This window comes from Coregonus lavaretus (genome assembly GCF_964263955.1).
Source record: "Coregonus lavaretus genome assembly, chromosome: 15".
Classification (NCBI taxonomy): domain Eukaryota; kingdom Metazoa; phylum Chordata; class Actinopteri; order Salmoniformes; family Salmonidae; genus Coregonus; species Coregonus lavaretus.
This window is the reverse complement of record NC_140002.1, coordinates 31,241,504-31,251,977: the sequence shown is the minus strand read 5'-3', so window position 1 is coordinate 31,251,977 and position 10,474 is coordinate 31,241,504. Positions and strand designations below refer to the sequence as shown.

At 44.0% G+C, this 10,474-nt stretch overlaps 1 protein-coding gene across 2 annotated transcripts in view; it reads left to right on the top strand.

Annotated features, from left to right (window-relative positions):
* The window catches only part of LOC311142073 (THO complex subunit 2-like), a gene marked incomplete at its 5' end in the record, with an annotated part of 60,178 nt that overhangs the window by 38,829 nt on the left and 10,875 nt on the right, over window positions 1–10,474 (top strand). For both annotated transcript variants that reach the window (XM_084177634.1, XM_084177633.1), the window contains 7 exons: window positions 735–919; window positions 3,426–3,601; window positions 3,820–3,922; window positions 4,324–4,724; window positions 4,860–4,918; window positions 6,465–6,500; window positions 9,492–9,626. In XM_084177634.1, coding sequence (XP_084033760.1) covers window positions 735–919; window positions 3,426–3,601; window positions 3,820–3,922; window positions 4,324–4,724; window positions 4,860–4,918; window positions 6,465–6,500; window positions 9,492–9,626 — 1,095 coding nt within the window. The remainder of the gene's footprint in view (window positions 1–734; window positions 920–3,425; window positions 3,602–3,819; window positions 3,923–4,323; window positions 4,725–4,859; window positions 4,919–6,464; window positions 6,501–9,491; window positions 9,627–10,474) is intronic.

Sequence of the window (10,474 nt, the reverse complement as noted above, 5' to 3'; positions counted from 1 at the left end):
GGCGTTGCAAACGCCATGCTCTATCAACTGAGCTACATCCCTGCCGGCCATTCCCTCCCCTACCCTGGACGACGCTGGGCCAATTGTGCGCCGCCCATGAGTCTCCCGGTCGCGGCCGGCTGCGACAGAGCCTGGATTCGAACCAGGATCTCTAGTGGCACAGTTAGCACTGCGATGCAGCGCCTTAGACCACTGCGCCACTCAGGAGACTCAGTCTTGACACTTACATCACAAGAAAGAGAATAAAGATATTTTGATGGGTGTTAAATTTTTTGTGGAATTGAAAAAAGTACGAATTTAATACAGTTGAAATTTTACAAATTAGATGCGCAGAAATGGAAGCAACTTTGAATATGAACACTTGGGTTATAGTGATGTCTGATCTCACAAACAATGTAAAGTATACATAGATGGGTATAATCTAGAGCCAAGCCTGTTGATTTTTTAATCTGAGGATATCCTGCTATTGAAACACTTGTTGAGTAATGCAACAGAAGGTGACGACAACAACAGTAGGGCTGTTGCGGTGACTGTATTACCGCCATTGTTCAGAATGTAATACTTTAATTGAAAAGAAACGTGACAGACAATGCTAGCAGGAAATTGTACCCGCTCTGGGTGAGAAGCTCCTCAAACATGAAGAGTCCGGTCTCCTCTGTATATGTACAGTATAATCAGAGGTCAGGGCAGTAACAATACACCCCTCCTCCCCTCTCTCCCTCTGTGCCCTCCAGGCATCAGTCCACTGCTTGGAGACGGGGGAGTACACCCACATCCGGAACATCCTCATCGTGCTGACCAAGATCCTGCCCTGCTACCCCAAAGTGCTGAACCTGGGCCAGGCGCTGGAGTGCCGCGTCCACAAGATCTGTCTGGAGGAGAAGGAGAAGAGGCCAGACCTCTATGCCTTGGCCATGGGGTAACACGGAGTCCACCAGCCATGTTGTTTGCAGTGCAGCACAATCACAGACAGTTCACTAGCATTGTGGGGTTTTAGTTAATTGTTGGGCGCAAGTGACAAGTGTTTTGCTGTTAGGTTTGTCAGTTCGTTGTGTAGCTAGTACCCACTAAGGGTGGTGTTAAATGGAGGTGTGTACTTTTCATGCAGAAGAACTACAGTGATATAGATGAAGTAGTATTGGATGAATTATCTTTAGGGAAGGTTGAGTTGTACTTTTATCCAGATGTTATTTACAATGGGAAGTACTTGTTGTGGATTATCTAAACAGATTTGTGAGATCAGATAAGTGATCTAGGTACTTTGTCTTGAGGTCAGTAGTAGAGGATGATGCTTAAGGAGCTGATGGGGTAATGAGAGCTGATCATTCATTAAGGTGTGGGTCTAGTATAGCTGCCTGGCTGTCTGCCCTACAGCCTGGGACTCCGTCAGTCATGTGGTGCAGCTGTAAAGCACTGGAGACAGCTAAACAGACAAACATAATCCTCTACAGAGCTTTACGGGATGTACCTGTCAAATCCTCACTTAGAGACACACACTGATCCCCTGTGTATGTGTGTGTGTTTGTGTGTTAGGGTTTCTGTTTGGAAAATGTGGCACCGGACATTTGACCGGCAACATTTTAATTTACCAGACATTTGAGAAATATACCGGACCTATATGCATTTGGTGGGTTTCCACCCACCTTGCTCAAAATGACAGAAATCACATTTAGAATAGGGTAACTCATATTACCAGGACATGCAAGTCGAGGATGCAACGATGTGCGGTCCTTCTTACCAAATTCTGATGTGCACTTTGAACGTGTTAGAACAACTGTCCACATTTACTTTTCGTCAGCCAACAAGACGAGTAATGAACAACAAAATCACTAGCCTTTGTACTATAGTAGAACAGTTTAGGCTACCTATTCTATTGGTCAGCTTGTCGAGAAAGAAATTGCCAATTCCAAACAGACCCTGGAACAGTTGTGGGACGATAGATCCCAAATTCATACAACCAGTAGGCCTATGCTACATAAAAATAAACGTTAAAAAGCAATGAGTCTGATGCAACAGATCAGAATGTTTAGCTTAAAATGTTAAACTATTATTTCTTCACATTATAATCACAGCAGCAGGTTACACACAAATGTACGTTCCATACTGTAATTAGCATGAAAACACTGTTGTCAAAAGGGCAATGCACATGCGAGCAGTTTCATGTGACAGAGATTAAAATATCTGTTAGAAATGTAGAAAGAGAGGAGATCTAATAGGCTACTTTGAAGCAAGGTAAGACATGCCTCGTATTAAAACGTTCAGGTTTCAAACAATTAAGTATTGGTTTTCAAAATGCATACTGCCTCCAGCTCATTGCAAAGTTGTGTGTGACGCGCTGATCAAGCCTGCCTTCCATTGCCATTTGATGCAGCGTATGTAAAATGTATGCACTCACTAACTGTAAGTCGCTCTGGATAAGAGCGTCTGCTAAATGACTAAAATGTATTTAAAAAAAATCAAAACAACTGGGAACTCGGAAATCTCAGACTTCCGACTTCAGTGTGTTCAAGACAACTAGCTCCGACTGGGAAAAATATTTTGAACGGTCATTCAACTTGGAATTCCAACTCGGGAACTCAGGCCTCTTTCTAGAGCTCCGACTTTCCAACCTGAAGATCACTGACGTCATGATTTGACCTTGTATTTTTCCAGAGTTCCCAGTTGCCTTGAAAGCACCTCAAGATGCTGCAGCAGCAGCTCTTGCACCGTCTGACTGATTTTCCACTCAAAGGCTCTGTATCTGTATTCTGTACGCGTGTGATAACTAATATACAGTGAGGGAAAGAAGTATTTGATCCCCTGCTGATTTTGTACGTATGCCCACTGACAAAGAAATGATCAGTCTATAATTTTAATGGTAGGTTTATTTGAACAGTGAGAGACAGAATAACAACAACAAAAATCCAGAAAAACGCATGTCAAAAATGTTATAAATTGATTTGCATTTTAATGAGGGAAATTAGCATTTGACCCCCTCTCAATCAGAAAGATTTCTGGCTCCCAGGTGTGTTTTATACAGGTAACGAGATTCCACTAAATTGTGCACATGAACCTATAGACCGATAATCATGACCAGTCAAATGTATTTTACATCAACTGGTATTTCCATCAATTAATAGGCTATCAAGCATTATTTTGCAATGGAATGCTTTCTTCTTCCCCCAGACAATTGGCTGGCACCAATGTTATTCATCGTCTTTAAAAAAAAAAAAAAATTATCAGACAAAAGCCAGCCATTACCGGCTAACGGAAACCCTGGTGTGTGTGGAAGTGGAGAGATGTTATAATTATTATTAATTGCCGATGTGGTAGTGTTTTGTAGCTGTGGTGTGTCTATGGGTGTTTTAGTTTGGCATGTGTATGGGGTGTGATGCTGTGTGATTTCCCTGCCTGTACCTTGTGTAAACTCTCTGTGCATCTTACAGCTATTCTGGCCAGTTGAAAGGCAGGAAGGTGCACATGGTCCCTGAGAATGAGTTCCACCACAAGGAGCAACCGGTGCGGAGCGCCACCACTGCCAGCCAGCTGAATGGCCCTGGCACCACAGCCAAGCCTACCACCAACACCAGCAAGACTGAGGAGGGAGCCTGCGAGGACGCTGGTGAGTGGGGGAGATCCAACCAGTATGCACTGGGTCTGGCCTTCTGTCATAATATTAGAGGAAAGTATTAGAACATTCCTCCCCCTGACAATGATATTTCCCTTGTGGTTACATGTCACACAATATGACAGGTGTTTAGAATCTTAATTAGCATGAGGAAATGTGTTTTATTGAAAGGGCCATTGTGTTCATGCTGTTGCTGCTTCATGTTTTGATAGACCGATCCAAGGATAAATCTCAGGGGGCGGCGAAGCCAGTGAACAAAGCCAACAGCACAGCGGCCAAAGTGACCACCAGCAACGGGAATGGTGCTCCTAACAGGTAGGCATGGAGACTAGCCAACAGCAGCCAAACAGCGCTGGGGCTGGGAAACAACTAGATATAGATTTATTCATTTATTTACTGTTCTCAACTATTACGCTATTGCTCATGAATATGTTTTTAAAAAGGCTGAATAAAACAGGAAAGAGAATCAATTGTTTGAATATTAGTGAGTCAGTGAATCCCCAGATTGGAATCTAACACAGCACTTTGAACTGGTGGATATAAAAACTAGACATCTGAAGTTTTGCCTCATGTATGATTCTATCCAGGTATTAAAGAATGACTCTTAAATGACTATTAAAAGAGAAAGTTGAATCATTCTTGGCTTTTGCTTATCTGCACATCCGTTGCATGTTAATGTTGAACTCTGAACCATGTCCATTCTGTTTCCCTCGCAGCACCAAAGCCTTCAAAGAGAGGGATGACAAGGAAAAGAGCGGGAAGGAGAAGAAAGAGAAGAAGGAGAAGACTCCAGGCAGCACACCGGAGACCAAGGGGGAGAGCCGGAGGGAGAAGCAGAGGGACGAGAGAGGAGCAGGTGGCAAGGAGGAGCGGGCGCCACGCGAGGGTAAGGAGAAGATGCCCAAGGCAGACCGGGACAAGCAGAAGGCGGAGGAGAAGAGCAGCAAAGAGGACAACAAGGCCAAAGCCGGCAACGGAGAGCCCAAGGAGCTGTCCAGGGAGCGCGACACTGGCGCCAAGGAGCCCAAGATCAAGGAGAAGGGAGGAGACAAGAGTGCTGTGTCTGTGTCCCTCAAGTCTCCAGTTCCCCGATCTGAGTCTGCTGAATCTGAGAGGGGTAAGCAACCTTACCGCCAACACTGGCTCTGCACTTATACTGTTTCTGCTGGTTGTCAAGGGGTAATTGGAGCTATTAGTTTGAATGTGCCAGTTGAAATTAGAAATTAATTTAATCCTCCTGTTTTTTTTCCAGATCACAAAAGGCGAAAACTCGATACCCACTCTTCACCATCCCACTCTTCCTCTCTTAAGGTTAGTATGGCCTGAGGAAAGCTGAGCCCGTGTTTCTTCCCTTTCTGCCGGATCGTTCCCAACTGTTGCGTGTTCCATCGGCCCTCAAGATCACCAAGGAGAGTTCTCATACACACAGGAAAGCCCCGTCTGGAATCACCTTCGTAAACCATGGGAGTTTGAAAATAATTCCATTTGGACTTTTCCTTAATATATTTCCTGAGTGGGGATAATCATCAAGGACTTAGCCAAGAGAATAATGTATATATCGATTATTTGAAATATTAATTTATTTTAATGTGAAGGAAAGCAGTAAAAGTGCCTTGGAGAAGAGAGGAATATGTGTTCCTGTATTCCCCACCCTTTTTCTTTTTTTGAGAGTGATATTTTTCCTCAAGTAAAAAATTGCTTCCAAAGTCATGAGATTTTTCGTTTTTTGCTGGCAAGCTGAAAAGAAGATTTATTTGGATTTTTTCCCCCTCTAAGATCCCCCTGGTATTTTCCCAGTTCAAAATAGCACCCAAGATTAAGAGTTTTTTTTCCCCATTTTCCGGCAAGCTGAGAAGATTTCTTGGTTGAAGTGGTGTGACGTGTTTTTATTTTCCTTTGAATCTGCGGGAATCCAGCAGGGGTGGTGGGCTGAGTTCGGAGTCGCACAGTGTCTTCAGAAGAAGTCTCGGTATCTGCTGCTAGCTGTTAGCTCTGATCTGTTCAAAAGGCCCGCATGCAGCCTCAGTCTGTACCTACGCTTCCACTCAAGATGTGTACACAGTCAGTCGCTCCTGTGGTCCACCTACAACCACCAACCCCCCTCATCACCCCTACCACCCTATCACACGCGCAGTGGGAACCCCAGGCACCACCAGCACCCAGGCCCACGGAGAGCAAGAGAGGAGAGGCAGAGCCTCAGTTTTACACCGGCCAAAAGTACAGGAGGAAAATAAAGCCTGCCTACCGCCACAGAGAGCACGAGAGGGAGAGAGAAAGTGTGGGCGAAGCCTTCTGGATCTGCTGGAGCGTTGCCTAAACCGCTTGAAGCTTGTGATAGGTCTTAATGTTTACTACCACCAGAGAGATAGGCTCCCTGTGTCTTATCCATTCTCAACTGTAAGTGACAACAACAGAGTGCTAAAACATAGGAGAGCAGAGCACACATGAAATTCAATTCATTTGTCAGATACACACACACACACACTCAGTTCAGTTGTTTTGTTAGTTTACACCACATGCACTATAAACAAAGTGTTCTGTAGGCCTCTTTGAGATGCTGCATTTAATCCCAGAGAATCTTTTGTAGAAAAAAATCACACACTTTCATCTCACTTCTCAGGGTTTTTCTAATCTAATGTAAAGCTGATGAGATGACCCCTGTTAAAGATAAATGAACTCTCCTCTCTTTTAATAACCTTGTGAAAGCCTTAGTCCTTGAAGGTCAGAGGTCAAGGGGGAAGGAAGTGTGACGTCGGTCCGTCCAGCCCCTGAAACCCCCCTCCTCCCGACTCTCTCCTGACCTGCTGTCTGACAACCCCCCCCCCAGCTCATCTGTCATCTCCATTCATTCCTACAGGACAATAGCAACGAACCCAAGGACTCTGCATCCAAGGTTTGGACTCCTCCTAAACACTACTCTATCACTATTCACCTTGACTGTTATCTTCATTCTCTTTCTCCAAGTGCTATGAGGAGGGGGTCAGTTAGAAGTACTTGGATGATTACACTTATTGAATGTGAAAATGTACCATTTTGCAGACAGTGTCCAAATAAATCTGACTTGCATAAGAAGTCATTGCTGAATAGTAAAACCTGAGATATCACCTTAGGCATGCCTGTTTAAGTCCGCTCTGTGCCAGGCAGCCAGACCTCCACACTAAGTTTTGATGAGTTCAGTGGAGTCATGGGAAAGATTAGAGAGATGTCCAGGACGGCAGACTGTTGTGTGAAAAGGTCCTGATTGTTTTAAGCAGGCGGCTTTTCTTCCTCTGCCTGTGATCACTTTCTAAGGCTGTCTCTGATGCCTGCCCGGGCGGAAGACTCATTAGCTATGCGTGTGATGTGCTGTGAAAACACTATGAGAAGGAGAGAGTAATCCTCTATTGAGCCCACATTACAGACCTGTCTCTCTTTTTCTCTCTCACACACACACACCTTCATCCATCCGCCTCTGTTCCATATTGATTTCTGATATTCGTTTAAAGCGAAACAGTTAGTCTTTATTAAGCTGTAGTTTTTTTGGCTCGTTTTAAGACCAAAGCCTGACATTCCTTTTCAGCACCAAAACCCCTATAAGCCTTAGTCCATATGTATTGGGTTGCGCTCAAATCAGTAGCCATAGCACAGTTGTTCCTCTGTCTAGATTCTCCCTCTCTCCCCCTGCAGACTGAGCTAGAGATGGTCTAGATGAATAATTCATACAGCAGGTACACGGTTGGTTTGTTGAATTTGTATCGAGTTAGACAGCGCACAGGTAGCAGTGCTCTGCTGTCAGTGGCCAGTGCTAGTCTGCTATTTTGATCTACCGCCCGCAGTGCCCACAGTCCAGACTCATGGTTCACTGTGAAGTTGTTGGGATGATATCTATGCTCTCTTGACTGAGCTGCAGTCACTGGTGACCTAGTTGTTGATGAGGGAGATGTATTGATATTTGTTTGGTGTCTGAATACTGATGATGATACACCTTACTTCTCCTCTGACCACCGAGTTAGGGATAGAGTTTAACTTTGTAGTGTCAATCTTGTTAAAATGTTTGTGATGTTCCATTATACTACACTGAACAAAAATATAAACACTATGTAAACTATTGGTCTCATGTTAAATGAGCTGAAAGAAAAGACCCCAGAAATCTTTCATACGCGCAAAAAGCTTTCTCTCAAATTTTGTGCACAAATTTGTTTACATCCCTGTTAGTGAGCCTTGCTCCTTTGCCAAGATAATCCATCCACCTGACAGGTGTGGCATATCAAGAAGCTGATTAAACAGCATGATTATTACACAGGTGCACCTTGTGCTGGGGAAAATAAAAGGCCACTCTAACATGTGCAGTTTTGTCACACAACACAATGCCACAGATGTCTCAAGATTTGAGGGAGCGTGCAGTTGGCATGCTCACTGCAGGAATGTCCACCAGATCTTTTGCCAGAGAATTGAATGTTAATTTCTCTACCATAAGCCACCTCCAACGTTGTTTTAGAGAATTTGGCAGTACATCCAACCGGCCTCACAACCGCAGACCACGTGTATCCACGCCAGCCCAGGACCTCCACATCCGGCTTCTTCACCTGCGGGATCATCTGAGACCAGCCACCCGGACAGCTGATGAAACTGTGGGTTTGCGCAACCGAAGAATTTCTGCACAAACTGCCAGAAACCATCTATGGGAAGCTCATCGTGCTCGTCGTCCTCACCAGGGTCTTGAACTGACTACAGTTCGGCTTCGTAACCGACTTCAGTGGGCAAATGCTCACCACGGATGGCCACTGGCACGCTGGAGAAGTTTGCTCTTCACGGATGAATCCCGGTTTCAACTGTACCGGGCAGATGGCAGACAGCGTGTATGGCGTTGTGTGGGCGAGCGGTTTGCTGATGTCAACGTTGTGAACAGAGTGCCCCATGGTGGCAGTGGGGTTATGGTATGGGCAGGCATAAGCTACGGACAACGAATACAATTGCTTTTTACCGATGGCAGTTTGAATGCACAGAGATACCATGATGAGATCCTGAGGCCCATTGTTGTGCCATTCATCCGCCGCCATCACCTCATGTTTCAGCATGATAATGCACAGCCCCATATCGCAAGGATCTGGAAGCTGAAAATGTCCCAGTTCTTCCATGGCCAGCATACTCACCAGACATGTCACCCATTGAGCATGTTTGGGATGCTCTGGCTCAACGTGTACGACAGCGTGTTCCAGTTCCCGCCAATATTCATCAACTTCGTACAGCCATTGAAGAGGAGTGGGACAACATTCCACAGGCCACAATCAACAGCCTGATCAACTCTATGCAAAGGAGATGTCGCACTGCATGGGGCAAACCTTTCTTTTTAAAGATATCTGTGACCAACAGATGCATATCCCAGTCATGTGAAAACCATAGATTAGGGCCTAATTTATTGCAATTGACTGATTTCCTAATATTAACTATAACTCAGTAAAATTAGTAGAAATTGTTGCATGTTGCGTTTATATTTTTCTTAAGTGTATTTTATCATTTGTTATCTGAATCAGGATCGCATGGTGTGTTTGATTTGGTCCCAGAATTCTCTGCTCTTCGATCTCTTTTTCTCTTCTATCTCCAGTTTATGAAGCTGCTCTATATTTCCTAGTGATTTTCCTCCAGGAACTAACTGTCAGCCACTTAGCGGTTCGTTTACACTAAATGATCAGCAACACATAGTAGAATGTACAGGGTCTGCCTGGGCATATGGGCTTATATTTTAAAGTTAATGGCTTGGTAATAGGTACACACATATTTAGGAGGACAGGCAGATTTCAGCACACACGTTTCAAGGTATCCTCCAGTAAGTGGACAGAATGCCATGCAATGTAATTTTTTATCTATTTTGGTCTGTGTTTGTTTGTATGCTCATTCCTTACAGCACCACATCAACTACAATTCGGTCGCGCGGTCCAAGAGCAGAGAGAGGGAGACGGACAAGAAAGAGTCAGAGAATACCCGGGGCCGTTCCAAAGAGAAGAAGGCCGAAGACAAAGACAGAAAGGACAGGAAGAGAGTGAGTATTTTAGATGCCATGCTGCATTGAGAGAGCAAGGGAGAGATGTTAAAGGTGGACTCCAAGGGGGAAAGGAGTGTTCTTATCTGATCTTGTGCTTGTTCCCATCTTGATTTGATAAGACAAATACTTCCGAAGAATTCTAACCTATATCTTATTGTTTTGCATTGATTGTCAAGACTGGTGAGATTGTTATGATTCACCGTCCTTAAAGAAGTCAGCCCGTGCTCATGGTTCTCACAGGGGAAGTGAAATGATTGGCTCATGATCATTCGCACCTCAAATTACAGTGCCTTCAGAAAGTATTCACACCCCTTGACAGCCTGAATTTAAAATGGATTAAATAGAGCTTTTGTCACTGATCTACACAATACCCCATAATGTCAGTGGAATTATGTTTTTAGACATTTTTACAAATTTATAAAAAATGAAAAGCTGAAATGTCTTCAGTCAGTAAGTATTCAACCTTTTTGTTATGGCAAGCCTAAATAAGTTCAGGAGTAAACATTTGCTTAACAAGTCCCATAATAAGTTGCATGGACACAACTTGTTTGCAATAATAGTGTTCAACATTATTTTAAATGATTACCTCATCTCTGTATCCCATACAATTATCTGTAAAGTCCCCAAGTCGAAAAGTAAATTTCAAACACAGATTCATCCACAAAGACCAGGGAGGTTTTACTATGGTTTGCAAAGGACACCTATTGGTAGATGGATTTTTTAAAAAGCAGACATTGAATATCCCTTTGAGTATGGTGCAGTTATAAACGTTTGACTTTGGATGGTGTATCAATACGCCCAGTCACTACAAAGATAGACACCCTTCCTAAATCAGTTGCCGGAGA